This window comes from Gymnogyps californianus, chromosome 1 (assembly GCF_018139145.2).
Source record: "Gymnogyps californianus isolate 813 chromosome 1, ASM1813914v2, whole genome shotgun sequence".
In the NCBI taxonomy this organism is placed as follows: domain Eukaryota; kingdom Metazoa; phylum Chordata; class Aves; order Accipitriformes; family Cathartidae; genus Gymnogyps; species Gymnogyps californianus.
The window spans coordinates 99164400-99186303 of NC_059471.1; the positions used below are offsets into that span (position 1 = coordinate 99164400).

Here is a 21904-nt window from a genome sequence, read left to right on the forward strand (position 1 = left end):
GAAATCTTTCAAGGGTTCTTGGGACCACGGTGCATGCTGTCATCAAACAATCTGCTAATCTGTTTATGCTTCAGTCTGTGGCATGTATTATGGCAAATGTGAATTCAGTTTCATGCATGTCTCTAAGACATAACTTCCTATCTGTCCTACTAACTGAACCCTGCCAATAATTTGAGTCAGAAAAAACTTCTGGCCTTGACGTCTTTCAGATACTTCTTTCATTATATCACTTTCTGCCTTTCTTTCACTCTCCCATGCAATATCTTTTTGGATCCCTCCAAGCTTGTGGCAACTTCTTCAGGAAGAAATATTCAGATCTCTCGAAGTGACTGGAGTTGTCATATGCAGGAATCATGCCAGGGCCATGTGGTGAGAATGGATAAGAATGTCCAGTCATGCAAAAGATCCTGCAAAAATCCACTTAACAGTCATTGTCAGGTCACATAATGGGCATGGGGACTTGTTATGGGGAGCAGTCTGATTTAAGGGTACATGCACTTTGATAGTGATATCTCCCATGTGAGAACACCAGCATCTAATCCGTAGAAGTACCTGAAGAAAAGACTAAAACAGTTTGGTATTCAATATGTGAGACTTGACAGGTCTGTGTAAATTTTTTGCCATTCAACATACAACAACTCAAGGTTAGCCTTGCATTAAAATAGCTGATTTACATTCTTTAAAAACTCACAAGAGTCATGTGGATGCTGCAGTTAAGTGTCTTATTTTGTAGCAGTACACGTCTAATATACTATACTCCTAATGACTTCACCTCTGCACTGCAGAAAATGGTCACCCAAAAATGTATGTTAAAGTTGTTTCATTACTATCCTAGTCTTCATGATGAGGAATTAGTAGGTACAAATATAAAAATTTTCACTTAAATCTAAAATAAAACTCACTATTTTTGTGCACAGTCTTATATCTTTCAAACACAATTTAAGTTGGTGTACAGATGTGTTTATGAATTATGTAAACAATATGAAATGAGTCTTAATACTGGAATAAGAGCCTCAGCTAAGGAGTTCAAGAGTATCTGTATATTATGCTTAGGTTTATTAAAAGCCAGCCCTCTTCTCTCTCTTGCAATGCAGCTTTATTTACTTTGGTTTTGGAAGAAGGCATGTTCTTGCTCTTTTTTGTGTCTATTTTGTCAATTATATTTGAAATACTTTCTTATATATTTGTTAAAATTGCTCTTAAAATTTTAAGCTCTTTACTGCATCAAGTTAGTGTAAGCTATTAGCACTGTGTGTGTAAGTACATATAGTAAGTACACATAGAAAGCAAGACTGTGCGTGCACATGATACTGCAGGTCTGGAGTATGCTGGCCTAATTTCAAATCAATGTGTATAATACATAGCATGCAAAAAAAAAAAGGCAGTGTCAACCCTGTGGAAGCAGAAGGGTTATATAAAATCAGCTGCTTATGTACAGTCCGGGGATAAAGGTGAAAGGGAAACTAGTGTGAAGCCAGTCAAACTACTCACGGGAATGATTTTCAGCGCCAGAGATCATTCTGTTAAAGTCCTCTCTCATCTAAATCTGGAACTTTTGGCTCTAGTAATTTAGTTGGTTTCAACTTTTCACAGTGTTACCTGAGGACAAAGATCCCTTTAGATCATGTAGGGGCTAAACAAGGGCAATAGCTCTGGCCCAGGTTCCAAAAGCATAGTAAAAATAACTGGTAAGTGCTTCTGGATACATAGCCTACAGCTGAGGCTTTTTATCAGGCGGCACTTCAACAATGAAGGTAACTGCTTCTTTTGTTAATATAATCTTGCAGCTGCTGTCTTATCTTCAAATCAGGAAGGTTTTCTCTTTTAAAAAATAAATAGCAAATGCATCCCCTTGGGCAGGGAACTGAGCTTCCCACCATCCTAGGTTTGCAGGGTGCTTCGTATGATAAGGGCATGCAGTTTTCCCCTCACAATGGAGGCTGAAAGGAGGTGGTTTGATAGATGAATGAGACATGACATAAAAGCACTCTTGGTTTCTACACAACATTTTACATCCTCTCTTATTTTGGAGGAGCTCCCAGAACAGCATCAGGGAGCCTGTGAGCTACCAGTGTTGCATTGCAGGAAAGGGGAGTGGGGACTAAGGCGAAAGGTGAAGTCTCTCTCGTAAGCTCCCCTGGGAAATACACACCACAGCATTTGCTCTGCCACACTCAGCAACAGTTCCTGATAAAATACCACAGCTTGTTGTGGTAAGATTTTGAAGATTTTTGTATACAGGGTTAATTTTGGTAACTAATGAACCTACAAGTAGAGGGAAATGTTGTGCAACAGCAGAGGCATTACAGGGATTAGTTTGGTTTGTTCTTTTTTTTTTTTTCATTGCATACACTTAGAAAGGCCTGAAGAATATAACAGTATTCCCTCTTTTCAAGACAGGATACATTGGCACACAACGAGGGATCAGGGTGTGAGTCTTGGCTCAGTAAATGCCATTAACAGTTCGATGAATGATGTGCCCTACTGATAAGGCTCAATACATGCAAGAAAGAAGCAGAAAAATCCAGTGCTTCAGCAACTGTGTGCAATTGCTCAGACCATCACCCACAAGGGATGGGGTTGTTCAGGAGAAACAATTGATGGCTGAGAAAACTTACAAATGACTAGACCGTGGCTAGGGTTTGTGCAGAGACAAAACAGTTTTGGCTTTTGTAGTCCCAGCGCATGAAATCTAGGGTCACACAGCTGCCTCAAGAGGCTACGTAGTTTGGTGGTTATTACTTTGCATCAGCCGGTGGACCTGTGTTGTGAGTATTCATTGCCAAAGGTATTTTATAGTGTGAGCACAGCTCCTGCAACAGTGTCGTTGCAAGAAAATCCATTAGGGAACCATTTATAATGATAAAGCAGAGGACGACTTTCATTTTACTATGCAGAGCCACAGGAGAGAAACATCTTGTTCACAAGGCTGCTGCAGGAGACAGGCTATCTGCAGGATACTCTGTTTTAGTGAATCATCTCAGCAGTTTCTTCCAACGTAACTCCCATGGAACGGAGGGCAAGAAATTAAGGATGTTCCTCTGCTAATGGAGAGCAGCGTGGAAGCCCTCCTTGCCCTTCTTTACAGTAATCTCCCAGAGGTACAGAAGACCTTGCTAGGGCACAAAAAAATAATTTAAATCTTCCTGCATTAGCACTAATGAGGCTGGCCCATGCTCCTCTTCTTAAATAGACACTTAATTCAAGCACTCATCAATAAAGCATTCCCAAGACATTGCACTTCATGGCACGAAGCAGAGGGTTTCACTTTTGCCCGATGCAGGTAGAGGAAGAAACATCCCTTCCATGTACACAAGCACACATACACATACAGCCCTCTCTCTATATAGTTAACATGTAACATCTTATATATAAAATAGCATAATTTAACAAAAAAATCAAATACAAGCTCTGAAGCGTGGTCAAACTAAAGCTACGTGTAGCGAAGGAAAATACTTCAACACATCTTGAAGTATTTTAAACACATTTTAAATACATCTGTCCTACTGTAACTTTACTCTCTCAGAGTTAAAGTAGTATGCATCCCTCTTATTTTTTTAGTGCTGTTTGGCAATGATACAGTTTTAGTTAACAAATAACCCACATGCTGGTTAATCAAGCTTGATATTTTCTTCTGTCAAGGATATATGTCAGCTTTTTACTGCAGAAATAGATAGATAGATATGGCAACTTTTGTATTTCAGAAATTATTTGCCTGACTTCAGGTATGCTTTATTCTATGTTTTTAGTAAGTGATTTTTTGTGATTATTTCCTTCTTCAAACTAGCAGGAAGAAAATTTATCTGCTGTGCTAGGTCACCAGGAACTGCCTTTATCAGCCCAAACTGGTAAATACTGTAGCTGAAAAACATTCTTCAATACTTCAAAGTTATCGCTAGACTATTTACTTTTTTTAAGTACTGATTTTAAATTACACACTGGTTTTTAAAATAAGCTCCTTGTCAGGACTGCAAGCTGCTGCAGGTTGAATATACATTATATTTTATGGAGCAGAAATAAATGTTGGTTTCCTCTGTACCTTAAAAACCTGAGTAGAGGGAAAATGTGCTGTCTATAAATATTTTAGCCAATTTCTGAAATGCTCTGCAGGCTGCTACTTAAATTTTAGAGTTGGTAAATGCAGCCTTGCAAATCAATATTTTCTGAAAAATACTTCAATGTGACCTAATGATCTTGCTCCCTATTTTCTTCATCAGGGAGATAGAGTGAAGATGCACATAATAATCCTTGAGCAATATGTTGTCTGACTTTTGATATAATTTTGTCCGTGAAAGATTGGTTCAAATTTGTTACACACTCAGTAGAAAATACAGAAGCAATTTGCCACCCTGTTGTGAATTTTAGCATATCTTTCAGTAATGATGCCTGAGACTAAGAGAAGGGCTTGGGCAGAAACGTGCTAGCCAACACAGTAAGGGGGGCACTTGGCATTTAGCAGATATTTGCACTCATCAAGGGGAAAGGTTATGTCAAAACCTTTTGACAGCCTCATTCTAAAAATTTCTCATTCCCACTTATATTATAAACTGCTTGTCAATAAATGCTAAGAGAATTTTGGCCTTTTTCTGCTGATGTACAAAGAATCCGAAATATCTCATGTGAATGTATTAGCTGCGCTAAGGTAATTGGAAGAGACAGGCAGACATTTTGCCTCACTTTGTGACGCTAGGTCCCCAAGTGAAAAAGCAGTTAATTTCCAGTGCTCGAAGTTCAAATAAACACAGTATTTTATACCGAGTTTCTTTTTTCTGTATGCCTGATCTACCAGATTTTCAAAACACAACAGGACAGGTTTTAGCGATTTGAGAGATGGCAGTCAGGAAAAGGCATTACAGCGTGTGAGAAAAATTGATTGCAGCGGCACTTCTCACAACCGCAGACAGCGAGCCGCTCTCGGAAGAAGTCAGGGCAAGTCTGTAAGGATGAGCTGTGGTATCCTGCGCCTGATGTTACCTCTCTGTGGCAGCTGCGCACAGTCATGACTTCTCCTCATCAAATGGCATCACGGCTGTGCTGGAAACAGTGGAGTTAATATCTGATTTGTGTCAACCTCTTGCACCATGATGTGCATGTACACAAGCGTTTGAACACGCCTTTGAACAATGCCCTAGCCCTTCGGGGGGTTGGTATCGCTTCCTTAGTGACAAACTTTCTTACTCCTGATGGAGGAGCAGCCAACATATGCAATGATCAAAAGAAATGCATTGAGCTAACATAGCTCAGTGGGTCACAAATACCCGTCCCTGCATCCCAGAAATAGGACACTGGGAGAGGAGTAAAAATGCTGCTGGGGAAGTCAATGGGCTAGCATACATTGCAACCACTTTGAAGAGTTTTTCTGCTTCTTTTCTGCTTCAGTTCTGGGGAAAACACAGCCTTAGATTTGCTAAAGGGAGAAAGGACAAAAGAAATACAATTAGATAAAGCCACCAACTCCATTTTCTTCTGAAGCTAGCTAGTATACAGCAGTATAAATGCTCTGTTGTGGGTATCCTTCAATCTTTCCTGTTAAAGATGTTCAAATGTACTACAGAGTATATATAAGTAATCTCTCAGGCAAGAATAGGAAAATGCACTCCTGTATCTAAGGTATGTAACCTCTAGAAACATTCTCTTTTGATAAATGAGTATTTGAGTACTGCTTGCAAAGCTGGTTTTATAGACTTCTCAGGAGTGATTGATAGAAACCTATCTTAGATCAATGCCCTGGCTGTTAGAGTGCTCCCCTGAGAAGGGGAGAAGATTTCCGTTCCTTCATCTGGGTATGTACTTGAGTCTCAATTTACCAAATTGTTAGTAAATGTTCCAACCACGACCCAGAGAAAGTGAGACACCCCCATTAATTCTCGCTTTGTTTATTGAATCCAACCCACTGTTTCCTTTGTTTTTATTAAAAATACCTGAAAACAAAAAGGTTTTTAAGAAGTGGAATTCTTCCCTATGATAGAAAATAAGAGCATTTCTTCCATGTTTTTTGGCTCAGCCACAGAATAATAAGTAATAAAAAAAAAGAAAGAAAAAAAGATCTGCCAAGCAAAATATGCTTAGCAGGAATTAAATGCCAGCTTGAGCGTTTGTGCCTTGTACTGTCCCTCTGTTTATAAATCAGTTTTAACTTAATTTGCTGTCCTACAAGTACTGTATATGCCTTTCACTTCATACCTCTACCCAATCTTATTGAGAATTGTGACTTGAACCACTAAGAAATAAGTGCCAGGAGCAGTTAGAGATGCTTACACTGTCTTTCATCATGTCCTAGAAGCAAAGCTGGAGCCTCTTCCAGGTTTATTCTGTGACCCTAAGCAAGGCCCTCGCACCAGACCTTGAAAGCTGCTGAGCTCTTCCTGGACTGTCCAGGCAGTGTTGCTGCTGAAAGATCTGGAGAGTCACAAGCTGGCAGTGTGATTTCTTGAAGAGGTGCTCACTACTCTTGCAGGAATCTGCCAGTGGTGTCTGGTGTCTCTAGAAGCCAGGGTTTTCACTGCTTGTGATCTCTGCTTATGCATTGGGTAGTCAAGGAAAAAAAAAAAAAAAGGTATTTGCAAGAGACGTGATTTTTTTAGCTAAACAATGCTCTGTGGTTGTCAAAGGTGTTGATTTTACGTATTCAGCACTGCACGTCTGTTCCGTTATGTTATTTTCAGAAATGAGACTGTAACTGCAATAGCTCCTCTTTCCTCTTTTGTTTCAGTCCCACCTTTTATTCAGCCTTTTGAGTTCCCGCGGTTCTCCATCGGGCAGCGGGTCTTCATTCCCTGCGTGGTGGTCTCTGGGGATTTGCCCATCACAATCACCTGGCAGAAGGATGGCAGGCCGATCCCAGCCAGTCTTGGGGTGACGATTGACAACATCGACTTCACCAGCTCCTTAAGGATTTCTAATCTTTCACTGATGCACAATGGGAATTATACCTGTATAGCTAGAAATGATGCAGCAGCTGTGGAGCACCAAAGCCAATTAATCGTGAGAGGTAAGTACATGTAATTAGCTTGAAGGGCACCAATTAAGCAGAATTCATCAGTATTTTGTAATGACATCTGTTTGATGGGAAGTATAAAAAAGAGGAAAATATGGTAATCCCTCCCTTCATAACAGAAAGCACACAGAGCAATGAAGCACAGAAACTAATACGACTTTTCTATCTAAAAGTCTTGAAACTAATCAAAACCCTGGAGTGTACAGGGTGGATGGGGGAGCCACAAGTCTGACTTCCTGGAAAATTTTGTGAGGCACAAGCCCGTTCATTGGGATCAAGCCTTTGAAATGGTATCAAATTCCTTTCTGTTATCGTTTTAGTCTGATTATCCCCATTTTTTATTTAGATCAATCTCTCATATAACATTACATCAGTAAAAAAGCAAAGCATTGATGTTGACTTCATGGGGAAAAGACTCTCCCTATTACCATGTTGTTCTTTTCCTTATTTGTGTTTATTATGCAATTAGCATGATTCATTTGCTCATGCTGACTTCACAACATTTTGCCTTGAAATAGATGTGACTATAGTTTCAATAAGGAAACATTTTATGTGGAAAAGACCTTTCAGAGAGATACCTCGCCTTCAACAGCTTTTGCTTTTGAAGTCACACCTTAGCCACGTTACCTACAGATTATGGCTTGTGATATATTTTCAAACTTACTGTGCAGAACTTCAACAAAAACAAATTGCTTCCTTTTCTTTCTGGAAGTTTTTCAAAGTGTTTTAAATTTTCATTTTTTAAAATAAGAGTGTTATACTCTTCCCTCTCCACCATCTCCTTCTTGCTACCAAGCCATTAGACTCCTCAGAGAAAGAGGGCACATACTGTAATCCTGCAAGTAACCCTAGCTATTTCTACCTGCTGCAGATCACTACATTTTATATTCCCTTCTGCAAGTTTACCAAGGTAAATCTCAAAACCACTCAGGGGCTTTTGCCATCTTTTCCAGGCTTTTCTCCCCCCTCAAAAACTCATTTAAAGCAAAATCCTCTGAACAGCTCTTCCTTTTAAGTCAAATCTTCCCACTGTCCTAGGACTATCCTTAATGGATTATTCCCCAGTTTTCCACTTATAGAATATGTTTGCGTATGGTTTTTTATGCTCGTATTCCCAAAACTCAGCAGCAAATAGGTCCATTGCTTTTTCACTAATTTTGATATAAATATTACTTTAATGATTTTTTAAAAAATTTCACTACTTTTAATCATGTTTAAGTATTATTCAGCACAGGTGTCTATTACTTTCCCCATCTATCTGGTAATTCCTAAATGAAGTAGTGTAATTAACTACATGCATTTAATTATTCTTTTCCTGAGCTGTTCTGTTAGCTTTTCACCCTATTCATCACTGTAATAATAAGAGATTTTCCTCACCTTCTCTTTTGCTGGAGAAGGGAAAGTTGACAACCTCCCATCACAACAGACAGTCCACTGGCTGTCTGCCCTACGCAGAAATGCTGCATCTAATAACAGCTGAGATCATACCTGATTTACAGTTATACTCAGTGCTTGCAGTGACAGGAGCGAATCACTGTAGCAACTCTGTACGGGTTCCTACAGGCATTTCATCAAAACAGGGATGGTAGGACGATCTAGGTTGTACCACTGAAAACTGGCTCTCTGCAAACACTGTCTATCCCTTTTTTCAGCACCGAGACCCATGAGGCTGTAACAGCTCAAGTGAGCCCACATGTGGGGATTTCTGCTTTGTGCCCCACTGATCGGGGCAAGCCCTGCCTTCCCCTAACTTCTCCCTGCCTTGCCTGAACTGCAGTTTCCCTGCCTCCTGCTGTCAGTGGGCAATTCCTCTTCTGGCAAGCCCCTGGCTAGCCTGATGTCGGTTCCCTGGACACGGCTGCCTCTTGCTGCCTTTTTTGGCATTAATTAGTTTTTCCTCCTTGTCCAGGGGAAGAGTTCTGGGGAGCCTGCTGTCGCACCCCTCTCACGCTGCTAACACCAACATCTCCATTTTCCCCTTGCGTGCTGCTGCTCTAATTGCACCTCCTGATGAGGGCTCTGCCCCAGTGGTGGAATGACAACTGTTGGGTGCGTCTGCCTGAAGGGTGTCCTTATAAACCCATGGGCATGACAAAGGGCAGCTTTTCAGTCTGTTTTACCCAGAAGCTTGGAGAAGCCTTCTGGAGTCCTAGTCCTGCAACTTTTTAGGAAGTTATGAGGGCTACTTCATTTTTCCTCTCTTGCTTATCTTTCCACCCAGCTAGTGCTCTGCAGCAGCCTCCTTTAAGCCTCTCTCCTCTTCTCTCCTCTCTCTCTGTCAATTTAAATGTTAATGTCTTAATGAGTTTTGCATATGCATCTGGGATAATAGTTCTCACTTAGAGGGAAAGGGGAAAATGTAATATGATGTTTGACGTGAATTTTCTGCCAAAACCGTGGACTGACCTCTTTCCCTTGTATTGAACTGCTTCAGCTGTCTCATTCCACATAGGTCAGAAGGCAGACAGCCATCAGAGGGTCACTGTTGGTCACTACTGATCTGTATCCAACCTGACCTATACACATTTAAGTAAAGACTTGCTTTCCTGCTGTCTGTTTCTTCTCCAAGCCTTCTGATCCCTCCTCATCTTTTTGTTCATAGGTGCCATATAACTGAAACATAATATTTTTCTAAATCAGCTAAGCGGTTTTTCTCCAAATAAAGGGAGAAGAAATGGTGCTTTAACTCCTTTTGTTTCTAATCCACATTGTGTGATGGTTTCTCAGCAGTGTGCTTTAAACTTAAATGTTGGCTTTCGTAAATGTCAGGAGATGTGTTCTGGGAATATCTTATTTATGTGAATTTTGTGCATTTTGATAAGAGAGTAGACAGTGAATGGGAGAGGAAAGTAAAGGGAAATATGACTGTTGCCCACAAAGTTCCTTTTTCCTTATCTATACTGTCCTTGTATTTGTTTTAAAAGTAGACTTAAAAACGATGAAGGCTATCATGTTTCCAAAATAAGTAGGAGTCCATATCATTTTACAGTACATGGGTAGACTTAGAAGTAGAATCTAAATTCAGTCCATTCCTAAGATAAATGAAGAAACATGAGCCAACTGCTTGTTGCTACATTTGAACTACTAGTGAGTACACAAACATCTGCAGAATCCATACAGCCACATAAATTCTTCGGCTTTACAACTTGAGCTTTTTTTCCTCGGTATTTTCTATGTCAGATCACATGTATCTGCTATTTTTTAGCATTCATATTTTCCCGTTAAGTCTGTTAAATAGATTTCCTATATTCTTCCTACAAATAATACGTTTCATATCTAAGCTGCACTGCCACTTTGCCAGGAGTATTAAATGGCAAAAGAAAAACAAGCACCGGTCTCTTAAAATCTGTGGGCACCTTATGGTAAATCTTCACTGCTGTTCCCATTATTTTGTGCATTATAAAAGCAACCAAGTAGCAATAGGGAGCCCTAATAATACCTGGCCAGCAAGGCTGGATTTTCCCTGCCTTAAATATCAGAGGAAGATGACCAGCTACCACAGAGCTTCCTTGCAGAGCATCACATAGGAGACGGAAGGCGGCTGCTGAGAGAAAGAAAGTGAGAGGAGAAAGCTTTTGAGCAGCTGTGTGGCCCTGGGTAAGAAGATGTTAGTGCAATCTCGGTTCTCTCTGCCACGGGTTTCTTGGTGAGGACCTAGAAATGAGACAGAGTCACACGCTCTGGACATAGATCTGTCAGTACTTCTCTCCACAATTTATTGGCCAATTTCAGACAAATCAGAAGAGGGGAAAATGCCTCCAGTGGAGCTGAAAGCCTAAAAACTTAATGAAAAGAAGTGATTGATTAGAAACACCTCTACTGAGTGTAATACTAGACACCAGAGAATCTACTCAGGCAAGCCCTTCTGCAAACACAAGCAATGTTCCAACTGGAGTCTGTACTCAAACACAAGATACAAATGCATAGAAAAGCAGGCTTGATTAGTCCTAATGTTTATGGAATATCTTTTAAAAGCTCATTAATTAGCCACTGGGAGAAGCCTACTATCTTCACTGCATCTAGGGATGGCAGGTAGGCAGTCCAGGTGAGTGAAAACAGGGCTTTCCTTCTCAAAATCTTGTGCTCTGCCAGATGCCAGCCTGCAGTTCCTCTGGAAATGCATCAAAAACTTGCAAGCTAGAAGTCTTTCTCAAAAACTCATAAGTCATTATTATTTTGATTATTTTATTTCTTGTCACACTGTTCGTTTGCTAGGCATGCTATTAAGAAAAAGGAAAGAATAGGATCCTGTCATGAAAGCCATCCATAGAAATTAGGAAAATATCTTCTCTGTCAACTACTTAGATCATCATGCGGAATTAATTAAGGCTTTCCTCATTAGGGCTGTCTTCTAAAGAGTGATTAAAAATCTGTATACACTTTATCATGTGTTATTAATTTCTGTAGGGTTTCCTAAAATGGGAATGAAGTAATTATGAAATAAAAAGCAGTGAAAAAGATTTTAATTGGTAACCAAAAAGAAAAAGCTCATAAATGTATTATGAGTTCAAAATTTTTCAGATACTGCCAGAAAAGAGAATTCAAAGGTGGTAGTGGGTGCATAAATCATGATTTTAAAATTCCTGGTAGTGAACACATCATAAGTTAAAATTGAGATAAGGTCTTTAAATACCTAATAACCCCCCTTAATGCATTTAGTGCTTTAAGTGTAAATGTGTTTTCATTTTGCACTTGCCAGGAATGCCAAATATCATTAGATAGTTAGGCACCCAATGCGGAATCCTTGAGCCTTGAATCTTCCAGATAGGAAGTGAGTATCCGTCTGCTTTCTGATGTTTGGTTGTGGTGCTGGTGTGATGCAGCAAATGCATTTTGTGATAGAAAAGCAGAGGGAGAAGATTTATGGTCGCAGCTGATGTCAAAACTCATTTACTTTCTTTGCTGGTGTTTACACTGCAGCTTTGAAGATTACTCTTGAATGATTCACTTCCTATTTAATGTTCTCATTAGGCAAACTTGATCAACACAAACCACTAGGCACTGTCTCATTTTGCAAAAGTACATCTTTTTTCTCGAACTGCATAGCAAATGATTTCACTAAACCAGCTAAATCGACCCCTTAGGTCCAATGACCAAATTTAATAACTGTTCATCTTTGCTAAAGTACAGTGTTTAATGATCTCATTCATTAATACATCAATGGTTGCTTTGGCTGATTACATTTCTTCCATCATTTTGACAGTATGATCTAAATGTAAAGTACAAATATTCCATGTAAAAATGAAACATTGTATTCTGGGCCAATGTCATAGATTATTTCTTAACTCACTCCTGTAGCCCACTAGAGGCGCTCGTGTTAGGAGCCTTCAGAATTGCTCTCCAATGTGATGTACTAATCGCTGTACTTGGGAGCCAGAAGCAGTTGCATAGATTTGAAGTCCGGGAATGAGCGTGCGAGTTTGTCATCTGGTCCCTGGCATAAAGCACAGTCAGAAAGGATTCTGGGATTTACATAAAGCAAAATTAAATCAGGAAATGTTAGCATGCCCTCATAAATTGATTTTAGGTAGTAGCTTGTAAAGTCCATCATTGCAAGCAGCGATGACACTGGTAAGCAGTATCTTCTTAGGGTACCAACTCATATTTTGTCATCTTACCAGGATTATTTCATACAAGGAGATAATAAATGCATTTTCCTTCCCTTAAAGTGGTACTATGACATTCATGTTATCTTCAACATCCTCTTCTGATTGCTCTCATCCTTTGTTTTCCCTTTGTGAGAGCCTGAGACTGCTAGTCATAATATTGACTGAAAACACCTTTTTTAGGTCCTTTGAGTTCAGCCATTAAATAGTTTGCATCTGTCAACTTATTGCTCTTACACTAAACAATTCAACAGCTCATTCCTCGTCACAGATCCGTGGGCTGCATTAAATGAGAGAGCCTAACAGAAACTCACTGTTAAAGCAATTTTAAATGCCCTCCTTCACGGGCTCAAGGGACTGTGCTGCTGAAACAAGGGTGATAATAAAAGTAGAACTGTTCGGTCACATTTGTGAGCTATTTCAGAGTGTTTCACTTCTAAAGGGGGAGAGGAGGCCCACACCTTTACGACTAAAGAGAGAGGAGGAGAACTAATTGTTTTCTTTTCTCCATTAACTCTACTTAAGCATATCAGACAAATCAACTTCATTAAATTCTTACTAAGCAAATTTTCTTTAAGGGCTAATGAATTCCTGAAAGGTAATGAAAAAGTGAATATAGCTTTATAATCTGAAACTAAGTATCAAAATCTAGATCGAGTAGTTAACTGCATTGTCTTCCAAAATATGGTAGCCCATAGCACTGAACAAGTTATTAATTTGAAATAAAATTGAGAGGAAAACTATAAATGAGGAAGAAAAATGTAAAGGTCTCCTCTGTTTACTTTTTAATCATTTCTATAAGAAGAAAAATCCTGTGGTTTCACCTAGACAGCCATACAGAAACAATTGAAAGGTCATTGAATAAGTAATTTTGTTTTGCTGTAGCATCTTTTCTGATTTCTATTGGCAATCTTAAGACTAAGTGTCAAGGGTTCATGTCTTCAAAATCAGAGCAGCAGTTGGCATTTTTATAAGTAGTCCTAAAGGAAGGCCAAAGCTTAACTGAATATAGAAATTGTTTCTATTACTGGATGTGGGCAGAATTTTTGCCAAGTAAGGTTGAAACATGCTTTATTTATGTTGTGGTTTAACCCCAGCTGGCTACTAAGCACCACGCAGCCACTCGCTCACTCCCCCCACCCAGTGGGAAGGGGGAGAGAATCTAAAAAAAAACCCCGTGGGTTTAGATAAAGACAGTTTAATAGGACAAAAAGGAAGGAAAATAATAATAACAATAATAATAATGATACAATAATAATACTAAAAGAACTAGAATATACAAAACAAGTGATGCACAATGCAATTGCTCACCATTCACTGACTGATGCCCAGTTAGTTCCTGAGCAGCGATCTGCCCCTCCCGGCCAACTCTCCCCAATTTATATACTGGGCATGACTTTCTATGGTATGGAATATCCCTTTGGCCAGTTTGGGTCAGCTGTCCTGGCTGTGTCCCCTCCCAACTTCTGGTGCCCCTCCAGCCTTCTTGCTGGCTGGGCATGAGAACCTGGAAAATCCTTGACTTAGCATAAACACTGCTTAGCAACAACTAAAAACATCAGTGTGTTATCAACATTATTCTCATACTAAATCCAAAACATAACACTGTACCAGCTACCAGGAAGAAAATTAACTCTATCCCAGCTGAAACCAAGACAGTTTATGGAGCGGGACAAGGAAACCATACGATTGCTAAGCCTAAACCTGGCTTATATGGGAAAATTTAATTTCCACAGTTACCATTCTGATATCATTATGTATTGAAAGTAATTATTAAAGATGAGAATACCAAGAATATCTGAGCAAAACCTTATGTTTTATATATACCCAAAATACAGTGAAATCAATATGATAAAAAGCCCTATTCAGAGCTTGTCAGCATTAAAGACACAACACATCAAGAATATCTACATGAGTTCATTAAAGATGTGGAAGGATGCGTTTCCATAGAAATGCTCAAACAACATTTACACTTGGCATCCATCCATTTTTCTCTATGTATGCCCAAAAGGATTAGACAAAAATTTTATTTTGACAGATAACTTTAATGCAAATAGTATTTTAAAGGCTGATTGCCTTTATTCCATACTAGGCAATCTTGCTTAACTTTTCCAGAACTTTCTGCATATGCCTACCCATTTAATATAATAAATTATTTCCCTGAAAAATTAGCACTTCTTGCCAGTGTCATCCATAGCAAATGAAGAATATAAAGAAAATGTTTTTCAAAGAGAAGGGAAATAAAAAAAAGTTGTTACAAAAGTTTTGTATTGTAAGAGGTTTTAAAAGACGTTATACTCTTCACACTTTTTAGTGGCAGAGGAGGCCAGTAATTATCACTCACTCCATTGCATCATTTGTAATCATTCACCTGTAAGACTGATACAGCTGAGGAGTTTTTGTGGTTTGTTTGGGTTTTTTTTTTGTCTACCTTCTTTATGGATAAGCAGCTTGTAATTGATTTTTCAGAAGTTGTGAATACAAATTTACTTACAGTTACCGAGGTGAAACAAGCTGATGACACCGTGCTGAGTCGTATAAAATAAAATCTATTTGTGCAACTAATTGTACTTTTCACTAGCTTTGGAAAATAAGTACTTGGGACTCCTTTTGAGTTTGGTGATAAAATGAACACAGAACAGTGAGAAAAGAGCTACTGAGGCAAATGTCTTCTCTGAGTAGATTAGAACAGGGTGGGTGATTGCCCAGAGCTGCTGTTGCTGGGATTTCGTGTTTGATGCTTATCTATCATGAATTAATGTAACATATGATATATGTTTGTCAGTGTGGCAGCCATTTGGAAAGCTGAAATGTTTGACTGCAGTAAATATATCTCCTAGTACAAAGGTGTCTCTTGCCTCTATCGCTGTTAGTCCCTTCCGTTTCTTCTAGCCATGTTCCAAACAGCAGTGGAGCTTCTTTGTACATAGTTAGGCAATAAACAGCTTTTCATTGTAGCTGTAGGATTCGATGAGCAAAAGGTCCAGTTAAAGGGATTGTTTGCTCTCCAGAAGATTGTTCTCCTCTTTTAAAAACCAGTTGTATCTATGAAGATGGAAAGAGAAAGTTGGAGGGGAGTCTGGATTCTGGAGTCACAGGGAGGAAGGCTCAAGCTGTTGTGAGGAAGGTTCTCTGAGCCTGGAGAGAGTATGTCTAGATACCTCCATCTTTTAGCAGTCCTGTCCATATCAACACTAGCAGCTCAAGTTTCTCCTTAAGGAAAACTTGGGACTCTCTGGTATAATGGGAGGTGCTATTTGCATAGACTATGAGAGTGTTTATACTGAAAAAACTTTAAAGTCATATGTTATAGCATTGGTGCTTCTGCTGTGCTTCTGCTGCACAGTTTTTCTGATGTATAGTTAATGCTATATTCATGGCCATTAAGAGCTGTTTCAGGTCCCAGGGCAAATAGTCACTGTACTGATGATCCCCTTCTGTGCTGCCTTACATTTCCTCATGCTACAGCCTCCTCCCATACTTCCTTTCTTAATTTCTGGCACTTCTGGAGAGGCAGGTGGTGGGGTCTGCTGGGGGTTTGCATCAGAGCAAGGAGGGATGGTTGGGCCCTTTGTTCTGTCCCCCCAACTTTCAGAAGAAGTCAGCACTGGCTGGACCTGCAGAGCTGTGAATCCGTGAGGTTGCATGTGCCCCTGTGTGCATACGCTGCGGTGGGGTGAGGAAAGCAAGGAACTATTAGGATTTCTGCTTTACTGCATTAGATCTGAGTATGCTGCTGTACTTGATTTGAGAGGAAAAAAATCTGTCACAGGCTCAGTCACCTTACTACATTTTCTCTGTAGCCCTGTAAGAAATTACAAAAAGAATAACATGTGGGATAAGGACACAAAGAATTTACTTTTTTTCTCAGGTATTTACTTCTTCATCTTCTGAACCAAAGAACAGGAGGTCGATGACAATCTGTGACCTTAACTGACTTTAGTACAACCACTAAGCATCTTTAATATTCAACAACTTTTGTGGGTCTTCCAACAGTCTTCACAGTTTTCAGCTTTTCTTTCAAACTCTTGTCAAATCTGCAGGTTTTATTGAGACTTTAACATTTAGTATCGGGCCTTCATGGTAAACTGTAGGTCTAGCATTGTCACAAGTTGTTTTCTTCGCTGTGTATCTGTATTTGGAACATGTAGAGCTTTTCCTTGAGATAAGCAGCATTTATTTTATTTATGTATAAATAGATACGTACTTGCCTATGTTTGGAAGACTCACTGCAGTGGTTTTATGCTGCCTTAGAATAAGTCTCATAATACGTATACATTGATGCACATACATCTATTCCAGTAAGTCTTCTCCTCTTCAACTTAATGCAAGCCAATTGTGTTGATCCTTTCAATGCTGTTTGGAAAGAAAAGTCCTATCAGAAGTTACAGTTCAAACACCCTCATTTTAATATGAAGCGATTTGATTGCTATTAAAAGCGTTATTTTTTAAGATTATTTACAGTACAAAATTTAATCTTTTTCTAAAGCTTACTAGTTCACTGTTATAAAAAACAAACACAGAAAACTTCAGTTGTTCTTAGACATCTGTCAAACCTCTGCCTTTGTTAGAAAACATTTCTTTTCTGACCGCGACAGTATGATTTATTTGTTAGTCCATTTTATAACCTCTCCTATGGAGAGATTTTTATTAATTTATCTTTGTATCCTATAAAGACCAGTGCTTTTGTTCTGCCTGGCAAGAAATATGTTGAGATTGTGCACAGAAAGTAAATAATCGTGTAAACCAAACTTTACTATGTCACTGGATCATCAAAAAGCTGGTTTTAATTTTTGCTTTCTGCTATGAAATGTTATGCCTCCTTATTTGACTAGTCTGCCATTTTGAGCTACCCGATAAGTTGCACAAATTCTCATGGCTCCTTTTGCTTCTTCCTGCAGTGCCCCCTAGGTTTGTGGTTCAGCCCAGCGACCAGGATGGGATCTATGGAAAAGCTGTAATTCTCAACTGCTCTGCAGAGGGTTATCCTGTTCCTACCATTGTCTGGAAGTACTCAAAAGGTAGGATTCCTCCGGTGGTCACTGGGGACAGACTAATTCTGGTTTAGTAACAGCTTACTCACCTGTAAGTGACTGGTTTAATCTTCATATTGTCAGAGGCTGGCAGGGTGCAATAAGGGAAGTATCAGTCACGTTTATACTGTTCTTATATCATTTCCCCAAGCATGTGGTGCTGGCCATTGTCATAGACACGAGGCTGAGCTAGATGGACTTTTGGTCTGCCTTAGAGACATCCTGGAGCTGTGGATGTGTGCCTGTGTTAGCTACGGCCTCAGCAGGCGAGTGGTGAAATGGACGGCTGAGAGAAAAGAGATACTGCCTTAATTGAAACAACCTCAGAACAAGGCTCACCGGCAGCATTTGGCTGATTTTTTTCCCCCTTCAAAATTCACGATAACATGGCCAATCATATCTTTTCAGCAAAGAAGAAAGGTCAGGTAGCATTAGCATAAGCAGTAATTCAGTATGCGCTTTACATAATGCTTTAACATTTTCTTCTCATGTAACAGAGCATTAAAACTGGCCCCACTTGACCCTCAGTAACCACAGGAAATTGACTACTTTTTAATTAAAATGTGCTGCCTGCTAGATTGCATCTTCTGGCCAGTTGTCTTCTGGTAGGTTTTGGCAAGGAAACAAACTCTCCAAGCTCTGTATCCAATCTAAATGAGTTAACTCTTTAAAAAGCAAAACTAGGTGCTGTTGAGAATAAATCCTTATGTAATGCTCCGTGTCATTTTTGGTTTCCTTAGGACCTAAGTCCAAATTATATTTGAAGAAAAAAAGTGAGGGAAGAGAAATGTTCGTGCTAAAGACTATTTTTGCTTTTATTGATAAATTCTGGTTTGTAGCAAGAAGGGTGCAGAGCTCCAAGTTCCATTAATCTCAATGGTATATGGGTTTTTAATTATGAATATAGGTCACAAAGAAGTAATTCTGTTTTGTTGTGTTTGAGTGCTGAAGGAGGAGGCCAAGCCAAGCTAGCTGAATTTTAATTAACTGTGAAGAGATAAGCAGCCCATATTAATAAAGGAGAAAGGGATAGTGGTTTGATTTTAGTGACACTGTACCATCAAGTGACTGTTTTTAAGATTTTCCATTAACAGCTCTGAAGTTTTTAAGTCAAAGAAAGTTTTACTAGATATGTGACGTAGGCAAAGCCATCAAACTGCAGTTTCATTTTTTGGCCAAAATAACTCTAGATGAAAAGGTCAGTATTCTTACAAAAGCCTGTATTTTGCTAATGGATGACTGCAATTTCAATACCTAGTCTAACTGAGGTGCTGTACAGGTCTATAGGATATATGCTACATCTTCCCTTAAAGAGATACATTATATAATTGGTTTGTGAGCAAGGTTTGTGCCAAATTCTGAAATAATTATTGAGGTGAGGCTGGCAGGAGTAAAGCAATCAGATCATAGCTCATCTGTAGGTACCACAACAGAGTAGAAAAGGCATCTGTACACCTGCAGGTAAGTTAGTGTCATTGGCTTTTTGTGTCAGTGAAAAATGGAAAAAGGGGGTTCATTTTTTTGTACAATGGGATAGACAAGTAGTGGAAATGGACTTGCTGTCTCTAAGGAATAACGACAGTGATCAATACAGACACACCATAATCAGCAAGAATCTGTTGTTTTAAGGCCTTCAGACTTAAAGAGGCAATGGGCACACACTGAAGCACAGGAGAGTTCCATCTGGGTATAAGGAAACACTTTTTTATTGTGAGGGTGACTGAACACTGGCACAAGTTGCCCAGAGAGGCTGTGGAGTCTCAACCTTGGAGATATTCAAAAGCCATCTGGACGTGGTCCTGGGCAACCAGCTTCAGGTGGCCCGGCTTGAGCAAAAGGGTTGGACCACATGACCTCCTGAGGTCTCTTCCAACCTCAACCAGTCTGTGATTCTGTGATTCATGAGCATGTAGTCCTCTTGCAGATTCATCCATGCAGTTGTGTGTGATAAGCTGCTGTCACTGTTCAGGAAGGACTTTGGCTGTAATAGGAGTAAGAGTGCATGTGAAGAGTAACAAGCCTTTGCAAACTGTTATGCAAAATTTTGCCCTGTTGTAGCTATCCTCAGGAGTATCAGCCCTTTCCCTTCTGTGAACACCAAATTGTCCCCAGAATTTTTTATGTGAAGAAATACAAGAAGTGAGTGCTTGCATCTATCTACTTGGGCAATCAATTGCAGACAGGTAGAGTTAGTGAAGCATAAATGTGCCTTCCAACTAAATGACAGGAAAAACGGCTTATTAAAGAAAAAAAATAAACAAAGGGGGAAATGGGATATGCATGTGACTAAAATAGTTGAAAAATCAACAATGGCAACTGATTTTTGTGAAAACATTATCCCTTTAACATTCTGTAAGATCACAGTATCGGCCACCAGCCCTTCAGTGTAACTGTAAATCCCCAAAGCAAACTCTTCTAGGACTAGAAGGATTTTTAGTATGCATGTCCAGTCTTTTTTAATATTCTAGATGTTGTATTCATAGGTTGTTATAGCTTGCTGTTTTATACTAAATCATTCCACATAATATTTATTCATCTTATTTCCTCCTGCGCTGACTCAGCCAACTGCATATAGTAATTAATGCTGACAGATATTAACTTCGTGTACAGAAAGTGGTATAAGAGAATTCCGTTGAAGAAGACTACCTTATGGTTTCCCTGAAAAATCCCATCTCTTGCTGCCAAAGTTACAAGAACTGTGCCTTTGTTACGAGAGCCATATCTTAATACACACTTAGAGACTCCCTAATGCTGGAGGAACCTGAACTTGTGGTGGGCCTCTGGACCATATGGCATGCTGACAGTATGGCAGTATCCTGTTCCCTATTCCCTAAATCACCCAGTATCTTATTTCCAAGGAAACGTAGGTTCTTTCTTAAAACCAAAGTTGTTAAAGAAATCTTTGGCTTCCTGTCTTTTTATGGACCTTCCATTTTTACGTTACCGCCAAACATGGCACCTCATGCCTGATTAGTGGTCTGAGCTTTTTGTTTCTTTCTTTGTATTTTTTTTTTTAACAGTCCGAATAAATACTGGCTACAAACATGGCAGAACAGAGATTTTATGTGTCATCAGTCAGTCAGCTGTAGGAGGAAACAAGCAACACAGTCACTGATGTGGTTTTCCACATTACCCAGAGTTTTGTAGACAAGGTCCTAGAGGTCCCTTGAGTATGCCATGTTTACTACAACAGACATCCCTCTTAGTCATAAGAAATTCATTTGGTGTATGCATTAGGGATGCATACTTGTATGACTGTTCAGCTGTAATTGTCAATAATTTATCAGCCTCTAAATGTACAACAAATGTGCCTTTTTACCCATAAGCGGTCTGAAAATCTTCATTTTCTCTCTCCCCCTTTCTGATTCTTCCACACCTGCTTTGTGCTCCTTTTGCCCCTTTATTTTTAACATGGGCAAATTATTGCTACTACTACATTTCAAAAGTCTTTCTTCTTTCCATTTAATGAATTCAGTTTTGGCAAAGAACCATTCCATTTGCTCTGATGATGTCAGAAGCCATTCATATTTTAATTGAATTGAGCCTCTAAGAACAGGAAGCTATAGTTTCTGCCTTATTTTTAAAAAACTGAGATGCTTTCCTTCCTAACTAACCTATTTCCATGGGGGTCCTGCTCTAGGTGCCGGGGTTCCTCAGTTCCAGCCAATTGCACTGAACGGTCGTATCCAGCTTCTCACAAATGGCTCCTTGCTGATTAAACATGTGCTGGAAGAAGACAGTGGATACTACCTCTGCAAGGTCAGCAATGATGTGGGAGCAGACGTCAGCAAGTCCATGTACCTCACTGTTAAAAGTAAGAACTAAAACACTTCTCTGTGATCCAGATATTACCATTGAGTGAAAAAGGCTTGTCTACTGCATCCTTAGTTTGGAAGGAGGGGAGGTGGGAAGGGAGGGGAGAGGTTGGTTTTGTTGATTTTAATATAATGTTGGTATTCAGCTGCATGTGGTAGCACCTGGAAGTTAGTATGGCTAATAAAAAACATTGTTTAGTAGAGGGAGAAAAGAGGACTTAAAGATGAAAAGGATTAACATCTCATTTCAAACATTTGTATCATGTCTATGAGCTACAGCTGAGTAGTGAAGGGGAAGTAAGAAAATTCTTTGGTCAAGGGTAAAAAAATGATAACAAAGGAGAAATACCCACAGCAACTGTTAGAAATCTCAGAAGCTGAAGAAAATATGGATTAAAAAGTCCCTTAATCAATTCTCAAGATACCATAGATAGATACTATAGGTACAATTAC

At 39.4% G+C, this 21904-nt stretch overlaps 1 protein-coding gene across 1 annotated transcript in view; it reads left to right on the forward strand.

Moving 5' to 3' along the window:
* The window catches only part of DSCAM (DS cell adhesion molecule), a 443556-nt gene that overhangs the window by 267914 nt on the left and 153738 nt on the right, over nt 1–21904 (forward strand). Inside the window, exons 10-12 of the mRNA XM_050891759.1 lie at nt 6713–6991; nt 17505–17624; nt 21277–21450. Of these exons, the coding sequence (XP_050747716.1) occupies nt 6713–6991; nt 17505–17624; nt 21277–21450 (573 nt within the window). The remainder of the gene's footprint in view (nt 1–6712; nt 6992–17504; nt 17625–21276; nt 21451–21904) is intronic.